This window comes from Ylistrum balloti, unplaced genomic scaffold (genome assembly GCF_031769215.1).
Source record: "Ylistrum balloti isolate Yb309-2 unplaced genomic scaffold, AGI_CSIRO_Ybal_v1 Utg370104, whole genome shotgun sequence".
In the NCBI taxonomy this organism is placed as follows: Eukaryota; Metazoa; Mollusca; class Bivalvia; order Pectinida; family Pectinidae; genus Ylistrum; species Ylistrum balloti.
The window spans coordinates 1,775,837-1,800,000 of record NW_026782129.1 but is presented as its reverse complement, the minus strand read 5'-3'; the positions used below and the strand labels follow the sequence as shown (position 1 = coordinate 1,800,000).

General features: G+C 34.4%; 2 protein-coding genes and 1 pseudogene across 2 annotated transcripts in view; 2 read left to right on the top strand and 1 right to left on the bottom strand.

Moving 5' to 3' along the window:
• LOC132550146 (short-chain collagen C4-like) overlaps positions 1-3,838 on the bottom strand; it is a 4,798-nt gene extending 960 nt beyond the window's left edge. Inside the window, exons 1-2 of the mRNA XM_060214162.1 lie at positions 3,559-3,838; positions 1-22 (exon numbers count right to left, since the gene is read on the bottom strand). The exon at positions 1-22 is cut by the window's left edge and continues 53 nt beyond it. Coding sequence (XP_060070145.1) covers positions 1-22; positions 3,559-3,838 — 302 coding nt within the window. The remainder of the gene's footprint in view (positions 23-3,558) is intronic.
• A 5,072-nt stretch (positions 3,839-8,910) lies between these two features.
• LOC132550145 (uncharacterized) lies at positions 8,911-9,401 on the top strand (annotated as a pseudogene).
• Positions 9,402-16,786: 7,385 nt separating this feature from the next.
• Positions 16,787-17,989, top strand: LOC132550144 (FMRFamide receptor-like). Its single transcript, XM_060214161.1, has one exon. It carries the CDS (start codon positions 16,787-16,789, stop codon positions 17,987-17,989), a length of 1,203 nt encoding a protein of 400 aa, XP_060070144.1.
• The last annotated feature ends 6,175 nt before the right edge of the window (positions 17,990-24,164 follow it).

The following is a 24,164-nucleotide window of genomic DNA, read 5'->3' as shown; positions in this document are numbered from 1 at the left end:
ATAAATGTCGCTCCTCCATTTCCTATTAACGAAAAATTATATTAACATAAAAAGGTAGACAATATGTTACCATAAAGAACAGCATAGCAAATTCTATGCCATGTAGCTTTAAAGTTGGAAAATCATACATAAGAGATATCATATTGCTTTGGTAATTACCTTTCTTGTCTTACATTATACCATAATTGTAAGAGCCATAATACTGATTATGATTTTGTCATGTCACGTGTCTTACCATATCCACATGTTTTGGGTTTTTCTTTATATTTATCAACATTTTATGAGAAGTCTACCCAGTAACGTCTTTTCAGCTGCCATGTTTTGAAAAGGCATTACTCACATTTGGAGACGCGATTTTATTATTTCAAATTTAGCCTGTCTCCAGCACCGATATGATTTATTTCAAGTTTTAACTTTATTTAAAGCATATCAAAGACAATTTCTTTACCAACACAAATAGTTATTGATAGGAAATTGAACAAAATCAAGTAGTACAGCCATGACACTGGGTTATACTTGTATTAAGGAGTAGTTTTCCATATTTTACCGGAAGTTGGGTCGCTATTAGCATCAAGAAAATACCAATATGTAAAAATAAAAATAATCCAAACTCCAATTCTGTATAACTAGGGCAAAATATAAAAAAGGAAGTTTTACACGGAGACTCATAAAAAAGTTCAAAGGTAATAAGACCAGGTGTTCCGGGAGAGTTAATGTGGTTTGCTTTATCGACGACACCTGTCATGTAAACCTTGAGCAATCGAGGAAGGTAATGTCACGTTCTTAAATGAGAACAAGGTGTACAATAACGGAACAAACATAAAAACTAACCGGCATCTCACATGTCCAGCTTCATGTTGCACAAAGAAATAGAATGCTTCTCAATGAATTCACTATGGTAACCATAGAACTTTCCACTGATTTTCATCAACCTGCATCTTTTAAAACTGTTTTACGTATTTGTTGCACGAAAATAGGGATAATGGGATCAGGCATTTGAATATCGAATCAACTGCGACCTGTAAACACCATAGGTTGGCGATACAGGAATATTGCTATCCAGAAATGTAATATTCACAAAAGGAAAATTGAAATCATCACGCTCATCAGAGAGCTTGGTGGAAAGCTGTCCATGATTGTTTCGTTGAAAGAAGTTAGAAATGGCATACAAAAATATTTAATCCAGAATGTTTCGTTGTAAACCGAGTTCTCCTTTTTGAGAACACGACATTTCTTTCATGGATCGATCAAAATTGATATAGTGGGTGCTGCCGATGACACAGAAGGCACATACCTAATCTTATTCTCCTGATGATGTTTTCGTAGTATCCATGTAATGTAAAACCAATATGGACTTTGTGTTAGGACTATGATTTTGTTTAATGTTTTTCAATGACACTAATGTTCTTAACATATACTCTGAACCTATTTTTTTTTACAAATCATGGTATAGATCAGGAATACATACGATTGCTGATCGTCTAAAGGATTCGGACAATATTTCTTTCTTATCATTTGAAGAACTTTCACAAAAATATCACTTGCGTACAAATTTTCTTCGAGTCAAAGGACTAATATATATGCAGTTCGCAAAAGTCTGCATGACCCTTTACCTTAAGATGTCCTCCCAACAGTTTACCCATTCCTTCCTCCGAATATACAGACTTTTCTACATAGTATAAATGATCCCAAATTCTTTTACAACATTTTTAACAAAACAGATACTGTAGCCACTGGTCAAATAAAATGGCAAGAACAAATCTTATTCTCTGAAGAGGAATGGTATAAATTACACAAAATTCCACATATAGTTAGGAAAAATACTAAACTTCAATGGCTTAAGTATCGCATATCTTATCATATCCTTACACAAACTCACAGTTATTCAAACTAGGTATAGTAGTTACTCCTATTTGCACGTTCTTTAACTCCGAAAGTGAAACGATAAGAATTCCAGGAAGTGCAAAATTTATTACAAAGGTTTGAAAATCTTTCAAATGCACATTATATTCCTTTTATAATAAATAAACACTCCTTCCTTTTCGGCATCACAAATAATACTAGTAATGCTAAAGTTGACAATATAAAAATTCTTATCATTAAACAGTTTATTTAAAGAACCAGATGTCTTTACAAAAAACTTTAAATATAGATGCATTGGCCAGTAGCATAAAAGATTATTACAACATACAGAAGTATCTATCAAATGCTCAAAACGATCTTGCAAAAGCAAAATTTACCAATACCTGGAGTAAGTGGAAAAAGTTCTTTCAACTTGATATTTAATAGTAAACACTAAAGCCTGACATTTTTGCCAAATATATATCTAAGGAGATTTTTTTGAGTTCTTTACACATCTCTCTTTAAAGATATTTTCCAAGTCTCAAGCTCTTTCTTACCTTGTGCTTTTATATATAAAAGAAATTTGCAATATCAACGTGGGTTGCAAACAAGCAAGTATAGAAATGAAATGAACTTAACATCTTTTCCTTTCACATTCTTTCTTTCTTTACTTTATCTTTTCTTGATGCAAATGTGTCTGTGTGAGTATTATGAGTGTAAAAAAATTAAAAAGAAGTAGTCTTACTTCAATAAGGATGTCAATAGGTGTGTGCATGTATGCAGGTGTGTGAGAGAGCGTGTATCTGTAAGTCAGAATCATAATGAAAATGCAGTGTTTCTTTATATACGTATGTATATGTTCAAAAATGATTCCAAAATAAAAAGATATTAAATATCAAAAAACATATACTCTATGGATTATTATTTATTCTGCTACAATCAATCTTTGGGCGCATCAGATAGACTGATAGATAACTAGGACTACGGTGGCAGTTAAAAATCTCGGCAAATTGACAAAGCGTTGTCGAAACATATATCATTTCATTGTGTTCGTTTCAGTTGTGTATCAGAGAAACCCGTGTCATTTTTATGGACAATGTATAGATTAATATCTATTTATACGAGCTTACCGATCGCACTTATCTAACATAATGATCAGGATGAAAACCATTCTTTTGATGATGATCTATCTAAAGGTAAATTTAACAAAGTTTAAATGACACAGAGGGCACGTTGTGCAGAGATCTAAATAGTTGACCACTCCGATGGTGAAGGTATTTACAACTTTGATATTCATGGACACCCATGAGGACATGACCTTGGAATACAGGAGCACGTGAATCTAAGCACGCACAAGATCATTTACATAGATATAGATATAAAGAATATACAATTAAATTACAAATAAAAAATTGAATTGCCCTTGGGATAAATCCTATTTTTGTGATATTGATATATAGTGGCAGTGAGGTCATTTTCGAATGAAAACTGGTATTTGTTAATAAATAACTGGTTTTCACTGGAAAGGTAATTCACTAAAAAAAGACGAAGGAAAAAATACCAATCGGAAGATTTGTTAATTTGGCTGTATGTCTCAACAAACTATATGCTTTGATATACCATTTGCATGTGTTCTGTCTCCCCTATTTGCTTATGTACTTATTTTCTCTTAAATGATTAACTATAATTTACAACAAGAAAATGAAATCGGCAAACCATGGTTTGAATCTGAGAGTTGCTGTTCCAGTTGAGTGATTTTTCCAGCCTGTGACTGTACCGTTGCCTGTAGAGTCTGAAGGTCTGCATTCTTTGTTTGGACCGTTGCCTGTAAAGTCTGTAGTTCTGATTGGAGGTGGGTTATTTGTTGTTGGACGTAGGCGGGATCGCTAATAAGTATCCTCTTGTCGATGTTGTCATTGCAACAAACAATTACTACTAACATATAAGTATTTAAGATAATAACTGGAAAACTGGCTGGAATGTGGACAGTAACCATTTTTCCGATCGAATTATCCCTCTCCTGCTCACAATATGGTGACAACTTAACCTGTATAGATTATCAGGACCTGACATGACATCTGTCCACTATCACTTCATAGGAGTGTAACTGCGATGCAAAATAGACTGAAATAGAGAGAGTGCTAAACAAATTATAAATGTTGCATAAGATTCAACGTAGTTTTGAAATTGACAGTTATAGGTGGATGTATGAAGCTCACAACACACACTACAAAAATAAAGCACTCTCCCATTATATTTACTTTGTTAACAGAAATAATATTTGTTTTTAAGGTTTGTTTGATATATATAGATATAATTAGTACTCATGTACTAAAGAACATTGAATGCTATGACTGGTTATCATTACGCACGTGGTACATTACATATGACGACATCTAGATGGAATTTAACTTTACTTGGTATGTTTTACTTTCCTTTTATAAATTTACATGGCATTTGTTTTTCCTTTTAGCTCATCTAGCCAGAAGTTTACAGCGTGAACGTTTACCTTGAACGACTTCTTTTGATTAATGAAATGGCATATTTTGGAATAGAGCCAAACGGTTTTTTTTAACTGACCTTGACCCATATTCAAGATAACAAGATAAATTCTTTCTCCATGTAAACGATTTCTGATGATTAACCAAAAGAACTAGAATGATGACATTTAGCAGGTAGGATTCGACTTTAAAGCCCGATATTTGAAAAGAAATGACCTTGACTCATACTTAAGGTCACAACTGTTAAAGTTATAAAACATTAAAAGGACTAAATGTATAAAATAATGATATTTAGATAGTAGGTCCCTGGGATAAAGCTCAACAAAGTTAGCAAAACAAATATAATCTGTGGTTTATTTTTAATCTTGCAAGGGTCACATTGGCTATAACCTTCTAACAAAATCTTTTAATCCCATAATAAACTTTATCAAATGAAAAGCCTCAGACCTGTCTTCAAGGTCAGACTATCACACATTCTGTTATATAATTCTTTATTTTAGGATATACTTTTTAGGTCATCTGGAATAATTACATTTGAACTTGGTTAAACCAATTATCATATTTACTCGAATTTAACTGCATGTCTTCCTCAGTAAATAAAGCTAAAACTACTGTAATAAAACAGCATAACGGCCATGTTTAAAAGGTCTTTATTTTGTGGAGGCGTTATCAAACGTTAGAAAATCATGTGTACTGTATGATAAGATGACGTTATTCGTAACGTCATATCACAGATATATATATATATATATTTATTTATAATTCGAGTATAGTGATAAGAATTAAAATCGTTTTAGAGTCAAATACAGCGGTAACGGTTGACGTTGAGTAATACGAATAAGAATATAATATGATAAAATATGATATAGATCAGGCACATCGATTCCTGTCACACAGGAGGTAACACTTCCATATAGTGACGGTGAACCGTTTGGTCTAATCAGTTCCTGATAACGTCTTCATAAAACAGTATAGTCGTAAAATGGCTTTCTCCCACGTTCGACTCAGTTTTATAATATTTGTTATGCTGTCTATGTTAGGTTGTGTTAGTAGTGATGAGAATCCTGACAAGAGGATTTTTTTAAGTGACCCTAGCTACGTTCAACAGCAAATGACCTGCCTCCAATCAGAACTGCAGATGCTGCAGACCATTGTACAGTCACACACCATACAAATTACTACAGATGAGCAACAGCTGTCATATTCAATACTGATTAGTAGTTCTATAATCATATTGTTCATTAGTGTTGATGAAAATGTCTGCAAATGAGGAAATAAAGCAATAAGTTTTTAAAAGGAAAGGTGTGAGGAAATCTTGGAGTTTTAAGACAAGTATTTACAGCATCATTTTAATAAGGGTAGTATACATTTGTATGTCACTTTATAGGCCACTTATATGCCATTTGATTTTAAAATAACATCATCTCGTTCGAATGCTTAACCGCAATTATTATATCATTATATTAAAACAAAGGTGTTTAATGATTTCCAATTTCGATTCCCTTTTTCAGCAATGCTTAACCTTTATTTAAGTAAAAGTATTATACCTTGTTTAAAAATATTTTAACAGTTTTAAAAGAAAATCTTCCTCTCGCTTTCTTCCCTTTAACATACATCGTTGCCTATCAAGTATCTTCAGGTACTTAGCATTGGTCTATTAAGGAAATTATGACATGTAAATCGTGACAATGGCGCCTTTCGTTCCGTTCCCTATCAAATAATTGTGCGTTTTTCAGCAGAAATCTATATCCCCTACCGTTTGTGTGTTTGTTTTTCCCCCTTTGATATTCTTTAATCCTACTTATCAAAGCTTGCTTAGATTAATAGCAAATTACATTTAGTGTTGTTTGAACATTGGGTAAGTGATATAACTGGTATTGAGAAAAACACTTTGATTTACCGAATTAGTTTCTGTTTGATGAACAGAAAATGCTGTAATACTGACCCTTATCGATTGTTAAAGGGTACATTAGTACATTGCACCTACGTTGTATTTTGCTTTTCCTGTTGGCTAATTTTACATCTGACAATATACAGCCTATAAATGTTTGTTTCTGAAAGGTTTTACAAAATTTTTTCACTAGTCTTTTTAAGAAAATAAATTCGGATCGATATATTAAGAATCGACCGACAACCTGTATATGCCAATGGAAAATACTTCCTTTATGCTATTTGTTAAGAGTTTCAACAAGATTCAATACTTTAAGAAAATATCCTAAGAAAGAATCGGAATGCATAACCAGTTTGCAATTTCACTCCATTTGACTCTTTACACCGAATATCCAAGGTGTGAATTTATAATTATATAGAAAATTGAAGCTGCTGTCATTTGAAATTAAAAGCACAAAGAGTTAACTGGGAAAATTTAAGCCACATTCGTTGATATAGAACCCGATGGTCAGTTACTATTATTAGTCATTTTGGTTATTTGAATTGTCAGTGACACCAAACATTTATTCCTATGAATTTGAGTATTCGGAGTACAAATAATATGCTCTAAACTTCAAACATTTTGTATGTTGTTATTCCAATGACGTTAAAGGTCTCTCCAAGCATTTACGGGTCATAGTGATAGTAATAGACGAGTGCTTTCCTAGTAAAGACAATGGAATGTCATAACAACAATAATTAAATGACGTCATCACGCCATCCCAATAACGTATATCAACGATGCCAAGCAGTTTGATAGCAACATTGCACGTAAAGAAACACAAAAGTAGAAGAGAATCATAGTCATCCCTTGAGGATGAGATGGGGAAATCTTTTTTGCCAAAAATATGAAATTGTTTCTCTCAGGTTAAATCTCGTTTTTATTTTAACAAATAACATACCTAAAAATTCTTGAAAATAATACACGATTTATAATCTTTAATAGAAAAAATATGTTATAACGTATAAGAATAATACCCAACACAATCATTTATTCTAGAATGTCTTACAATTTATATTGAACTATAGACTGTCCGTCCTTGTTCAAAGTGTAATTTTGCCCATCTTTCAAAATATTGTGTATATAAACACCTATAAAGTTATATTTATAATTCCCGTTAATTGTAATCAATGGAAATCGTCAATCTTTTCGCTCATCAGTCATAATATGTAGCAATAATGAGCCATTTGTCGTGAGTGTTATATATTTCTATCCGTTGTACAACAACCATTTATCAACATCATCACGGAAATTGACATGGTTTAGTAATCATCAGTAGATAAATATGTAAACTTGTAACATCAATACCATCTGATGGTTACAAACTATAAGCAAGTTCCCTTGTTTAAACAGTTGAAGTTGGACAATAATATGCATGCAAAATGTCATTATGATGTTTTGTTATTTTTTCGTATTAATGATATCCGACATTAACAACACTGTAAAATGTATTTTCGAAGGGCCCGATTTTTGTAGGTTTTGTCTTTAAACTTTAAACTCACTGATAACGTTACTTGCTCCAGGATATAAATGAAGAGTGAGTCTACAAGTTCAGAGTAGATGAGCATGAATGGCCAAGTTCTTTACAGATTCTGACTTCAGCTAGGATAAGGAAACACTGACCTAGTTTTGCTCAACAAATGTTTCAATGAATGATAAGGCCTTTCAGTTCTCCTTTATCTTTAAACCAAAACGGACATCCTTTAGTAGATAATGCAATCTATGAAAATTGTTTTGGAAGGAGATATGTCATAGGGAAAATGTGACTAAGAAAATGTATGTAGTGTAAGATAAATGCCAGAATTCGTCTAATATGCGAAAATGAAGTGTAAATCAAACATACAATTCTACTTTGGTATGCGGCTTACAAGAGTGAGTGGTGGGGGAAAATTACAACGTAAGAATTATTCAGATAAACACGGAGACTCTTAAAAAGTTTATATAATGTATAAGAAAAATGAGATAAGGTTTCCTAGAAAATCGCGATAATGGGAACAGGTCATTGAATACCAAATCAACTTTGATATGTAAACACAGTAGTTTTGGGAATGCAGATATGTGGTTATGCAGAAGTGAATAATTCACAATAGTGAAATTATCTCCCTTATTATTCATATATTTTTCAGATTTCTGCTAAGGTTCATTTTGAGAAAACAACGAGTCACTTGCGGGGGTACCTTGATCCTTTCACCTATACTTTAATCTGAAGGCTATTTTTCAGGTTGATTTGCAACATAAAACTGCTATTCAGTCACATGATTATCCATTGTCTTGAACAATGTAGATTAATGCTTCCGAATGTTATTAGTCCAAACGTCATTTATGTTGATAATGTTTGTTCATCTACGGTGTGACCTTTTTCTATGACACATTTACCACACTTCAAAAGTAAATAAGTAATGGTGATTTCGTATTCGTTGTCTTCAATATTGCTCTTTCAGGAGAAAGTTGAACGTATAAAAGATTTGACATTTTCATCACATCACAGAAGATCCTAAATTTAATACGTGTCATTGTTAATGTTATGCATTTCATATCTATCCAACATTTTAGATGCTTCGATTGTTTTTTTTTTATTTTCGTCGAAAATAAGATATGTTTTATCAGGAATACTAACTCAAATCAATATCGTTCATCTTGCTGGGTTTCGCAGGAGGCTCTTGGTTTCAAGATGAAGAAGCAGCAGCCGACCGTCTTTGCCTGCCATGTGATCCAGAATGGTTACAACTAACAATAGTACCAGACTATCAGACAGGAAGGCTTTACGGGAGTACAAGTCTACTAATGGTTATACACTATTTGGGCCGAAATCACGCGGCGAAGAATTTCCATGTGCTGTGTGTAGACCTTTCTTTGTCTCCTCTGTGATGGTACCGGCGAGGACGTCATGTTACAGTGACTGGACAAATGCGTACAGTGGATCACTGACAGCAGGACACCATCTACATAAAGCTGCGTCACAATACGTATGTGTGGACGATCAGGTACAACCTCTCGTGGGAGGAGGTGATACAAAAGATGACGGTTCTCTTTTTTATGGAGTCAAGGCGTTCTGTGGCTCTCTGCGATGTCCTCCTTACGAAGAAGAGAAATGTATAGCTTATGTAGTTTACAGGAAATCAAAGTGACGATATGTGATTGCTTGGTTTTGTTATTGTCAGTACAATGAATGAAATATATCTAAATAAACATATTACAGAATGTTGACTGGCAGTGGATCAATAACCTAAAGTATTACATCAGGTCAGGCCTCGACTCAAGATGATAGATTCAGGAATACGTTTGTAGTTCCAACTCACACCTCCAATACCGAAATCATATAGATCCGTTTATCAAGTCATCGTGACGATTGGAGCTTTCATATTCATAGAATTGGTCCGGAAATGGTAGTCACTGCCAACAAGCTGGTCCCATGGTCCGAATGAAACTTTCTCACCTTTCTATGTTGGCAGTAACCTGTAGACTACATTTTATTTTATTCGAAATGTGGCACGGTTCAGAATGTACACATGTATTTGACATTCTTCGGTAATTATCGGACATATGAAAATTAGCAAATTTATTAAATGGTGTTTCTAGTGCACCTTTCCATCTATATATCGACATTTCCTTCGATTAATGGATTTTTTCAGTCGTCTCGTAGACTTCAGAATTGTAGTCCTTAGCATCACTGACGGGTCCTAGAAGCACCAAAACCGCTGCACGATGCAGGTCTATTTCGTTGCTTGCTTCTGACGATCTAGCTCTCAATATGTATATAAATGCGCTAGTCAGTATTTGACATGTAATATTTAAACTATACAACCCGAAAAGGAATGACAGCAGACAAAATCACGTCATATTCCCGGTGGTCAATTCAAACTTAAATCATTGTATCGTGTGTGATATTTTATAGACAGATAGTCCACAGTACAATGCTAATGTATCCTGTTCACTTTACGAGATATAAATTTATGTTTATGTAATAGAGTCTAGCAAGTAATACCGATGATATGGTCCAATACATTGGTCATTGATCCTAACAAACAATTACTGGTATTAGTAATATGGTCAATGAAAAGAACGTCCGTACAGACAAGTAAATTGTTAACATTTCGAAACAATGCAGCTATCAAGACAAAAAATATTACACAAGCTACATCAAATACATACAACAAAGACAAAGTCACAAGCTTTAATTACAGAGTGAATAATAATATGAATCGTCTAGACAATTTCCTCGGGCGTTTGCACGCAAAAGACCCTTCAGAAGGAACGAGTTTATCTGCGGCCAACTTAACCATACTCACAATTTTTTATATATTCCCTACCTATACATACATTTATTTAACTCCTTACGATAAAATAACTATAAACACCAATTTATTATTTTAAATGGTATTTATACGAACTAACAGTATTTTTGTTAGGAAGATGACCCCAAAACAATATATTCTGAGGTCACACATGTACGTTCAGTGACTATCACACACACTATATTGATACTTACCGCAAGAATAATATTTGAATAACCATCTTTAAAACAATACTTAAAGGTTTTCTCTCCTTCTAAAGGGCGTCCTGAAAGCTGAGAGACATTTCATATTATTCTTCACTCTAGTATTAAATTATGTCTATATATGACTTCATTGACCATTTAAGTGTATATAATTAATATTGACGTTTGTATATAGAGACAATTTGCTGAGGTACATGATAATGAAATGACAATAGACTACTTACGTGTTCATTAACAATTTATATACACAAATATATACTCGAGGGATAAAGAAACGCAGGGTAAACTTTGAAGATGACTTTAGGCAAGACGTCGAGTGTAATGTTCAATATTTTAAAGTAAAAATGAAGATTAATCCATACAGAATAAACTGCAAAATCAAAGATTTGTATCTGGTAAATTTAAGAGAAAAAGAGAACTCTGTAATCTGAAATCGAAATGCACAGATTGTTGGATCTTGCTAGTCGATATCGTTCTCCCCACAGCCCTGATTCTCCTGGGCATGGAGTTCATGAGAGAGTTTATCCTCCTCATTGGGATGTTGGTCCATTCTTCAAAGTGGGCTGCTCTTAGTTGGGCAAGATAACAGGAGGAGGCTGACGTCGTAGAACCTATCTATCCTGCTTGTCCCACAAGTTCTCAATGGGGATAGGTCGGGGCTGTGTGGCGGCTAGTCCAGTAGGTGGACATTGTTTTTAGTTAGATAGTCGTAACAGATCCTAGATACATGGGGCCGAGCATTATCCTTCTGGAACGTGAGGTTGTTTTGCTTTAATAATGAGACAACACCGAAATGTCTGGAAACCTGTACTGGCCTTTGACCTTGCATAATCATCGCAATGGCCTGACCCCTCTGAACTTACGTCAGCAATGTCATTGTTTGATGTTGTCTTAAATTAATCAAAATATCGGAAAATGATGTGCCTCTTTGAAGACTACCTAATGGCATGACGAGAATTGTAACTCAATGTCAGGAGATTTTCCTGTTTCGTGCTTTCCCCGGAAGACATCGTCACGCAATACAATTACGCAACATTCGATACAGGAACACGTGCACTGTAACCTAGAGAGTTGCTTGACCGATTTTCATTGTTTTTGAACAACGCAAGATATTGCAAATAATGTCACCCTGCGATTTTTTATCACTTAAGTATACATTGTAAGCATGAGAGTAGAAAGAAAGTAAAATCGTACATGTTTACTGAGGAAAGCTTGGAATTAGCTGACCATGGTAACCCACTTCCATTTGTTTAAAGTTGGGGCGTATAATACAGGTATATTATACGCCTTTGCTAATAGCTAACATTCACGCATCTTTCACACTAGCTGATGATTTAATCTATAATACCTTAATAACAAAATCTCTCGCTGACATAAACGCTAGATATGAAGAATCCTAGAAATAAACAAAATTCTAATTTAGATGTTCAGTACAAATTTTTTGAAATGTTGTAATAGCAGTTGATCATTCGATCTGGTATTATAGTGCTAAAGGTTCAGTCACCTTTGATTAAGCGTTGTCTGTTGTGCGACATAGATTTGTCGTATATCTGGTATTATACTGCCAAAGGTTCAGTCACCTTTGATTAAGCGTTGTCTGTTGTGCGACATAGATTTGTCACTGCTACTGTGTTAATTTAAATATTAAGAAAAACAGGTTGTTATATAAGATAGATATTCACTACTGGTCCACTTCAATCAGATATCTTCCTTTTGTATCTAAAGTCGTAAGGTTTTTATCGTCTTAATCACAAAAGTCACTTTGATCAGCAGATTGATGTCATAAACCAACTCCTGTTACACTTAAAGCACTGGGACTATAATGCCCTGTTTCTGTTTCATGATACTGATAAGAGGAACACATGAATTTAATATCTCATGCAATCACAGCAAGATCAATTTACGTAAATATGACGTCACTGAATTATTTCATATAATTAAGATACCAAGGTGATTTTTATCGCATACGATTCAGTACTAACTCAAATACAATTCCTCTGTTGCATCAAAACATCAAAGACAAAAGGTCAACACAAGCAAAATCCAAACTCAGATTCATTAAAAATTCATTAAAAATCAATAAAACGATAGGACATGAGACCAAATATTTCGGAAGGGTGAGCGTATCTTTTGCTTTTATCTTTTATCATTATTCATATCACAAGACAGTTTTGTATGTTCTACACCAACTGCAATGGGCGTACATTCAAATGTCAAACTAAGGCTTTATCTTCTTTTCTACCTTTCTATAAGTAAAAAAAACATGATGTAAATGAGTGATAAGAAAACGAAGAGACACCGTAAACGATAATGCAAGAAAAACAAATTCATTTTATAAGACTCGCCATTACAATATATTTATGCTCATTAATTTTGACAAGATGATACAGATGAAATGATACCCATACTATCTAATCACTGTGTAAGATAGCTGTATAATCTCAGTATTTATGTATAGAAAGATATCAATCGATGCGTCCCTTAGATTCTCTTCTTGACGGTAACAACAATCGGATTAGTGTGTTTATGAAGTATCATGACACCTTTGTATGTAATGGTAAGTAAATGGATATGTAGAGTACAACAACAAGATGACATAGGATTAATTATTGGTTTCGGAATGACATTTCTCCTCATTAATATATCCATTTCGAACTGGCTTGGCTTAGATAGGATAAGATAACACTCTGATCAAAAGATTTACAATGTTGCCTGTGTCTGTACTTAGGTAAATGTATCTCGCTATGCACTCGTTTGCAAATGATTGTAGACGAATCACATTGCCGAGATATTTACATCCGTAGTGGTAGCTTGCCTTTCAGAAAATAAAAAAAACATTTGGGTTATGTAGCCACTATGTAAGCCGACTTCTAATTTCCTAAGCGATCCATTAGGCCTCGCGCATCAGTGACTATCTAGAAAGATAAAAAGAAAAGGTTTAATTCATTGTTAAGTAACGTCATATATATGTAGGAAAACATATTGCATGACGCTTTTGTTTGTGTCTTTCGTTTATCCCTTCACAGACAAAATGCAAAAAGTTAGTTTCCATAATTTAGAAAATATTTCTAAAAACATAGATTCAGTCTTTTGTAAACGACTCATAAGAAGACCATGCTTTGACCAATTCGTTTTAATGTCTCCTCTCACGATCATAATCAAACAGTAACTCAAGCATTTTTACAGCATTTGACCGATCGAGGATAAATGTATTGTGTACACCCTGAAATATTGCTTGATCATTTGTTGCCCTGAAAAATTATAAAATAAATTAAAATCACGCTATTGATCCAAAATACTCGAGGAAAATAATGAAGTATGTGCAACCGTTATGAAACTGCACAATAAATGTAAAAAAATGTATTATATATGCGACAATTTGTATTTAGAATTAAATGTTACAGGGTATAACTGTTATACCCATTTTGATAGTTTTTACAACAAATTAACGATAAAAATGTTTACCAACGATTTGGAGAAAAAGGATAAAATTATAAGTACTTTTAGTGAATACACATGTAACATTATTCAAAGGGACAGAGTTCATTACGACTAACAACGGTTGCCATTTAAAAAAAGCCACGATGTCCTTTATATATTTCGTTATATTCCGAAAGACTATCAACCATTACAGCAAATGGTACATCTTCTTCACTCGCTGTACCGGAAGAAGCTGATTAGACAAATAACAGTTAGTAAAGAAGAGGTCCAACGCCTTTAGATAAAAGAACAGAATTTTTTTTTAACTTCAAACAATTCATGTTAATAGATAACTGTTCAGAAGCGAAGGTTCCCGGAAACTCGAAGTATATGTACCATGAAATCCAATTAGAGAACATTAAGTGCCAATCATATCCATACATAGTGAACACGCGGAATAAAGTTGATTGCATTTTAAAAGACTGAAAGAAAGTACATGACGGCGAAATTATCAAATGATCAATGGTACTGAGTGTGTACTACAATGAAGATTAAAATGGAGTAACTTTGTTCTTTTTTATTTAGTCTACAAATATTGTTTCAAAATCGGGTCTACATGTCAACTTTATGCATCAGGGACAGGATCGCGAGAATTATGGACACTTTGAGTGTGTGCCTGCCTCCGTTTAAAGGGACATTTGAACTTTATCTTAACACAACTTTAAAGTATGGTTTGATTCATTAATGAAAACTTATGATAGTGTTTCCTTTTATTTATTTTTCAGAACTGTTTTTTTACATCTCACTTTTATTTCAAAACATTCTATAACTTTTTGATTTATATGTTTGTATACTTCTTTGTTATACTAAGGACTTTTATGGACTATGCTTCCTGCCCAATTCCTTTTAGCAGCAAGATTATGATAATACGATATTCTGAAGTGAAATAATTTAGATCTACGAAATTGACAAGTTGAAATAATAACTGATCAATTATCGATTGTCCTTGGAATTCAGTTTCGTATAGTTCGTAAATTACTCTAAATCAACAAATTTTATGTCCACCATACGATCAACAGATAAAAGCTACATTAATGTACTAAAAACCTCTGTGAGCAACGTCAATTAGTGATGCCAATTGGTAACTAAAGTGCGAGTTATCGGAAAACTGCGGTATAAGAGCCACACAAAAATGCATGATTGCACAGTGTGTAATCCTACATTCAGATAGATGTAAAATTAAATAATAAAAATTTGTCCAATAAGAAAAGTTTAGGGAATATTATTTCATCCCAAAGAAAATATCCACAGAAGCGAATGCGAGAGACAAATATGAAAACAAATAAAAATGATGATGGCAATACAATGGTATATTAGATAACCAACGTGTCTTTACTAGATTAAAGCACCGTTTTGTGCTTAGCTCTAAATTATTTTCGATTCTGCGAAAAACTACAAAAACAAAACAATGTTTTATCAGGCGATGATGTAATATTGTTATGGTGATAAAAATAGAAATAACCTGTTTTTCACGTGCGAGTATGACGTCTTTATCAGTGGACTGCATGTCTTCATCAAGTAATTATAGAATCGTGTATAGTGTGATGTTTGGTTAGGTAATAAAATATTCCATGTTGGTACCATATCTGAGTACATGTACCGTTTATGTCTTCATTACGTGCCTTCGTTCAATATTAAGCATACAATATTTGTAATGTTAGAGCTCTTTGATCAAAACAAAAGTCATGGATATCAAAGGCTAATCTATTTCTCCAGTCATTCAACATTAGTGAGTTAGAATTGTAAGTTATCGTTGAATGTAGTTTTCTTGTCTATACAGGTAGTTCGTTAATATCACGCTGAATGTCTGTAGTTGCATAAATACAGTTGTAAATACTTTCATAAGAAACAGATATAGTGCTATCTTTAGTTCGTTTTATGTTTCCCTGTAGATTCTATCCTTAATAATAATATTTTGTCTGTTCTGAAAGCTTAGAATCACGTCATCGATTACTTAATTTGTTATGAAACACTGATCAGCTCCTATCAATAGAAGATTCGAAATTTGCTTCTGATAATACTATCATATCATTACAATGATGATTATTTCTTTTGTCCAAATATTAAAACATTTTATTCAATATTAAAACACTTTATTCAATATTAAAACATTTTATTCAATATTAAAACATTTTATTCAATATTAAAACATTCACTGTAGTCATTACCTTTTTCCAAATATTGATTAAGAAATATCTATGAGAGCGCTCTCTCCAACATGGCCGTCAATATGTTTCTAGCTTCTTGAATGTCTGGACGCTTATACCTATAATATCATTCAAAAACATGATTTTGATCATCTTTAAAACGAGATCTTGGTAAAAAGCGGATGCCAAGTAATGTGTTTGCCAACAACAATTCAATGATAAGGGTTAATCGATACTGTATTAGTGTATTGATCAAACGAAACGGATCTTATCGTGTTTCCATGGTACAAGATCACGTGAGAGACATATATAAAGGCCAATGGTAAGAAATCTGTTATACCATTACATGATCTAAAACTGTTTCAGTTTAGTTACGGAATTTACCGGTATGGAGAACAGTACAACAAATTCCACATGTATTTTCAATAATTCTGAAAACCTGACTTCCGTGAATTCTGGAGGTGATTCGAGCAGCAGAACTAATTTTTATGTCATTGATGCGTCGTTGATGGATATTTTGAATAAAATCATTTTGTGTGGAATCATGCCTCCGATGTGCGTATTTGGAGTCGTCGGTAATATCCTCGCTCTCGTCATTTTGATCCGCAACAAACCAAACAGATCAACCACCATTGCTCTCATCGCCATCGCCATTGCTGACCTGGCATTCATAACAACAACAATCGTTAACGTCGTCAGTCTTACGATCAAAACCTTCTACCCAGAAAAAGCTAGGGATATTTCGATGAAATTAATCATTCCTTTCTCAGTATATCTCAGTCCACTTCCTGGCAGAATCTCTAACTTGCTTGTGACTCTCATTTCCTTGGAACGCCTGGTTGCTGTAACGAAACCTTTAAAAGTAAAACAAATATGTACAAAGAAGATGATGCTTGCTTTGTCGATTGTCCTCCCCTTGTCTGTTGCCGTTCTCACCGGCCCTAAGCTGTGGTTGTATGAAGTTAAAGAATTAACCCTTCCTGACGGTAATGTGACGAAAATCATTGGCCTCGGTTTCATTGGTCGACAGAAGAAGCTCTTCGAAGTGTATTATATTGTTTCTGAAACTCTATTGCGATTTGTACCTATGGTTTTGATCATCTTGTCCAATATTATCATTATATTTGTTACTTGTATACATGCGAAGTGGAGAAGGCAGAAACAGGGCTACGCCGTGGGGAAACAGTCATCTGGAGATGAAAGGCAGATAACAAAGACACTCCTTACAATTACCTGTATCTTTGTCGTCTGCTTGTTGCCGTCAACTGTCTCACGTTTAATGATTTTGTTTGACCCCACCAGTTCCTTCAACAAGTACAGTTCAAATGTACACACCCTTTTGACTTTACTTGGACTCATTACGGAAACCGTCAACTCATCGATCAACTTCGTTATCTATGTCACCATGAACAGTGCATATCGTCGACAACTTTATCTTCTATGTGGAAAGAAATACAAAAAGAAAACTTTTTCAAGTAACGTTTCCGGTTCCGCCAACACATCCACCACCTCTGTCTGTAACGGACAGTACTCGACATCAGATCTGATGGATCTGTCCATGGAAGTGAGCTCTGGGGGAGATCATATGTGAAAGTCATTTTTACTTTACAATAATCTTTGTTATTGTTAATGTCGGACTTAAAGAAACATCGCACAATTCAAGGAAAAACCGGAAATACGTCATGGAAATATCAAGTATGTATAGAGACATATATAATATAGTTTTCCTTTAAATACATGCATCCCATCAAAAGATATAATTTAAAACGTATTTTTCTACTGTTGTTGTTTACATTCTCTAATTTGAATTAATTTGTGTATAAAATACTTCCGCAAATTACTCGACATTACAGATGATAAAATGCAATAAACATTCAATATACGTATACAAAATATCTCCTTACTAATCATACGATTCATATAGGTGGCAAAAACTAACAATGTCAGTATATATCAGATGCATTTCTGTATGATTAGTGACACTATTCTAAAAATTCTCAGATAAATGAAAATTACAAAGTTTATTGAACCATAGGTCTAGTGCATAATCCCTAGCCAGATTTTTTACATTTCTTTCGAGCACTTTGGAATTTCTTTTGTCGCCTCCCATGTATCGAGACAAAGGCCTTTATCATCTTTATTGGCAAGTATCAAAGGGATGAAACAGCTTTATTTTGCATTTTTTCATCATTTGTACTGCATCTTATTCTTAATTTGTATTGAAAAGTGCTATTGATTTTTGTGTCTTATGTGCAGTCCTCTCCGTCTTAGGTTCTTTACTGTTCAGACAAATTAAATGTTACGAAATCGGTTAATAGATTTCAACTCTTTAGGTCTGTTGCTTTTACTGGCGTATCCTAGAAAGACTAAATTGCTACAGGATTCATTTGTATGATTAGGTGACTATACTGTATTTACATATTCATATGATAAATGTATTTTCATGTGCATCAAATTTGACGATTAAATTTCAGATGTACTTTTTGTTGATATACGATTGTCCGAGATTCGTTTTGTATGTGTGTTTACCCCGTTGGCTGGTTTCTTTGGAAATTATCATCAGTTAAAGAATCGATGACTGTTTCTTTATCAATGTGTTGTGTGTCTTTCGATTTTCTACTTTTTATGTTAGATAGCATTCTTTCCAAAAGGAATTGACTGAAAAATAGATCAGTTAGGAACTGACACGTATATGTAGTTTTCTCATAGAGCTTTTACCGGTTGATGGCCTTAATGACCTTTTATGACTTGATTGGCCGTTAAGAATGCAATAATGATAATCTCCTGAGAGAGAGAGAGAGAGAGAGAGAGAGAGAGAGAGAGAGAGAGAGAGAGAGAGAGAGAGAGAGAGAGAGAGAGAGAGAGAGAGAGAGAGAGACAGACAGACAGACATACAGACAGACACAGAGACAGAGACAGAAAGACAGAGAGAGAGTGAGAGAAAGAGACAGAGAGTAGGAGAGACAGACATAGAGACAGGGAGAGAGAGAGAGAGAGAGAGAGAGAGAGAGAGAGAGAGAGAGAGAGAGAGAGAGAGAGAGAGAGAGAGAGAGAGAGAGAGAGAGAGAGAGAGAGAGAGAGAGAGAGAGAGAGAGAGAGAGAGAGAGAGAGAGAGAGAGAGAGAGAGAGAGAGAGAGAGAGAGAGAGAGAGAGAGAGAGAGAGAGAGAGAGAGAGAGAGAGAGAGAGAGAGAGAGAGAGAGAGAGAGAGAGAGAGAGAGAGAGAGAGAGAGAGAGAGAGAGAGAGAGAGAGAGAGAGAGAGAGAGAGAGAGAGAGAGAGAGAGAGAGAGAGAGAGAGAGAGAGAGAGAGAGAGAGAGAGAGAGAGAGAGAGAGAGAGAGAGAGAGAGAGAGAGAGAGAGAGAGAAACCAGCTGATATCATGCTCCGTAGATTTGCCAGAACGTTTGATTCATAATTTTAGATGTTCTTTTTCCAACGTATATGGTAAAAGCAAAAATGATTTTATGTCACAAAATATTTACCACAGACAATAAGTATGTACTCATTTGAATAAGATGATGTATACGATATCCGATACCGTTATGTTTCACTCAGTTTTGTGAAAACTATCTTTAAAAAATACGATAATCAGCTTATTCGAGAGCTTTGCTGACTTCAAGAAGTGGGATTATTTTTTAACATTTTATTTGAAACATTGGAAAGGAAGGTTTGATATCAATAACGTACGCCTGATAAAACGATATAGTTCTTTTCATGGAAGAAAAGCATCTAGTATCTAAACGATTAAAAAAATATCAAACTTCATTATATCTCTGTAAAATGTATATATGATCCATGTATATATTGATATTGTGAATAATGATATTGTATTGTATACTGTAAACGTGCTTATTTGGGCACTAACAAGTTTGGCGCATTATCACCTGTTGGCAGTGATAAATTTGGGCTTGGATCTTTACATGTATGTGACTGTTTCCATTCATTTGTTAAACTGTTTTTGTTGTAATAAATACAAACAAACATAGAAAGAAGTTTTATTGCTGGCTTAGAATAGACAACCTTTACATTCCTATCTCTATAAAAAAATCTCTTGTAAGGGGAGATAATTTGTTATTAAAAATGTATCAAGGTATAAAATAATGGGACGAGTTGTTATAGAAAAAAATACATGTAATGGTAACAATGCAGCGTAGTTCAATCAGCTACTCCCCCTCCCTCCCCCTCCCTCCACACCTACCCCTATCCTTGTTCAGTTGTTTTGTTACATGTAATGGTAACAATGCAGCGTAGTTCAATCAGCTACTCCCCCTCCCTTCCCCTCCCTCCACACCTACCCCTATCCTTGTTCAGTTGTTTTGTTACATGTAATGGTAACAATGCAGCGTAGTTCAATCAGCTTTTCCCTGTCAAATGCTTTGGAATTTTCCCAGTCAATGACATAATTTGCTGTGTGAAATAATCTGCAAGTGCCGATATAATGAGCTGGGACTCCGTTCGCTCTGATCTGGTGAATTTTCTGCCTACTTTGGATTCCGCGTCTTTCTGATGTTCATTTGGTCGGACTCAGAATCACCTGTTCGTTTCTCCGAGAATACAATGCGCCACAGCTCTTGCTTTGTGTTGTGTAAAAAGATCTTATATTTATTGACATCACAACCTGAAGAAAATGACCTGCAAACTTTCAGCGAAAAAAATTTATAATAAATACGATAAGTCTGTTAATATTGCTCTATGTTTGATTCCGCTGTCATGATTATGTATACACTGTTAACTGTATTAAACTTGATATATAAATGTTTGTAACCTCTTGTGTCATACAACCAAACGTTACGGATAGTACAGGTAAATAAAAATTTGGCAATATTTATTTTCGTCAATTCTGTGTGTTTCTGCCTTCTTGTTTACTTAATCCACTTGTCTGCCTTAGTCGTACAATATAAAAACTTCTGAAAACCACGTTAAGAATGACTGCAGTGCGATTTTGCGCCAATAAAAAAGATATAGTTAAACCGATTCGAATCATGTGATCAAATTTCGGAAATAAGGAAAATAAAATCGGGAAGTCTATGATTGACCATTAGTGGAAAATGTTGACGGTTTTCGCCATTGGCGATGGAAAAGCCTATCATGGGCCATTATTTCTTTCGAACAGATTAACAATGAGCAAATTATTTCTGACAGAAAAACACGTTTTAAAAAGGGTTATTTGAAAAAGAATCGAAAATGTCATTTCAAGCAAATGTTATTCCAAAAAGCATATACAATTACGGTCAGATGGAGATCAATGGCTCATTTAAACGGTCAGACGCTTTGGTTTTGTAATTTAACTGTATTAAATTGGAGTGAATCTCCAAGTTAACTTGTATTTCAATCGGAGTAATATTCGATGAGTTATGATTCATTAACATGTGTAGATCATATTTACCGAACCAAAGGTCAAATGTCCTTGTAGGAAATTGTTTCGAAGGGGTCGTTGATTAGCTGGTGCACGGACATTAAATGAGAATAATGATTGCTCAAGTACATGACACATAATTACGTAAGACCCTGATTTCAAAGCAATGGACCGTTTGAACGATTTTATGGATTTCTGAAACTGGGATGGCTACACTTAGTTGAAGATAAACGCAGCTTAAAGGGCTTAATTGTCCTTTACTAATATTAAAAGAAAAAGATTAGATATTTCTTCAAGAGGATTTCCGCTGAAATGATTAGTAATTTGAAATATAAAAACAACGGGAAACTTTAAAAAAAAAATTCTTTGAGCAATGGTGAAGTTAATGTAAGATTGCATATTGACATGGCATATTCCGCCTTTGTATGCTGGGACTAAATGTCTAAGGGAAATGTTCAACGCGGTCATGAAACAAGATTGGAAACAGTAAATATTTTATCATCATATTGATAAATCTCATATTCCACCTCGTAATTAAGAGAAGACTATAGAATATGCTTTTTCGCTGTTTAGGAAGCAATCAATACATAGATATATAAATATCAATTATCACCAACACCACTATGAACGTCAACAATTGACTTTATAACCTTCAACACTGATACTATGATCTGCTCTCTGTAGAAAACTATGCATTTTTATGGTTAGCGTAATTGCAAGGTGTCGTAATACAGCTAAGAAGATTTATTCTTAAGGAACTCTTCTGTGTTGGTATCACCATACGTTTTATAGGGACGGTCACGTAAATGTACCCATTTCATACATGTTTCCTTCGTTTTTTTTCGATTTCCGGCCTACGTTGTTTTTAACATTCTTGTAAGCACATGTCGTTTCATACGATTAACAATTTATCAATGATTTATTTACTTATCTTTGTTTGTATTCAATATACAAATACAACTAATGAATAATAGCATTGTCATGCGAAACATTCATTCTTTCTCAATACGCCTACATTTATAAGAGTACCTTTTTGTCTACAGGTACAACGTATACATGAATACAGTGCTACTCTGCTTGCTAAGAACAGTGAAAATCTGGTTGTCACAAAAGTTCTCTTATAAAATCATCAAGAAAATACCAACATGTCAAGAAAATCATAATTTTATTCAAATTCCACAAAATCTAAGTCAAAATATGACCAAAAGAATGATGTCACTTTCACAAACGAGAAAAATATATACAACAACGGAAAAACACGATAATTAACGAGCATCAGACACGTCCATCTTCATATCGCACATACGGAAATAGAATATCTGAAAGAAATCATGTTTATGTACAGTGTAACTACAAAGTTGATGACAGACCGAGATCCGGACGTCCACGTGTAACATCGCGACGTCGAGATCGGTTCATTAAATTTGCCTATTTGCGTGACAGGAAATTAACGGAAGCCGAAACATCACCAAATACCGTTGCTAATAGAAACCATCGAATACATCTAAACCTGTGAAAAATAGACTGTTAGGGGCAAATATACGCCAAGTTCACCAGTACGTTGTTTTAACACTGACACCTCTACGTCGAGCACGTCGTATGCGATGGTTAAAGCTTGTGTTTTGGAGACGGCAGATTTGAGGATAGGTCGGTTATCGTTTGGGGAGGGATTTCCCATGGTTTAAAGACGTATTTAGGGATCATCAACGGGAATGTATCAACTGTAAACATTGATATGAGATCCTGAAGCCACACGTTGTCTTTCATTAAAAGGTACCATTTGACCTTTCAGCATGATAACGCTTGGCCACACGTTGGGAGTGTTTGTTGGGACTTTCTTGTAAACCAGGACGTCATCCCTATTGATTGGTCTCCATGTAGCTCTGATTTGTCCACAATCAAGTATTTGTGGGATGAATTAGACAAAAAAAGTTTGGAATCAAGCAAACATCCCAAATAACCTCCGCCAACTGACCAACGCACTAATCGAGGAATGATATAGTGTTTCTGTACGAGCAGCCAATGGCCTTACGTACGCCATGTTACGCAGAATTAGACACGCTGTAGCTGTTCGGGTAGGGTAAACGCGGCATTAGGGATCGGTCTGACAACTGACGTTATTCCAGTCTAGTGTACATGAGAGTATCCTAATTTGAAGACGGATTGTCCAATAATCGAGGTGAAATATTGCATTTCACATTTAGGTATATTGCTCTAAAATGGTATTATGTTAAACCGTAAAACTGCATTTCTATTTTTTTTTCTCTGAGGATAACAATCTCAGGTAATAAAGCGTTCAGTGTGTGAATCAAGATCAACAAAGATATTGCGCGGAAACCTAAGTATTACTTTTTTTTTCTATTTATAGTAGCAGATCATGCGACCTTTGACCACTGAACCTTCAGGGCGAT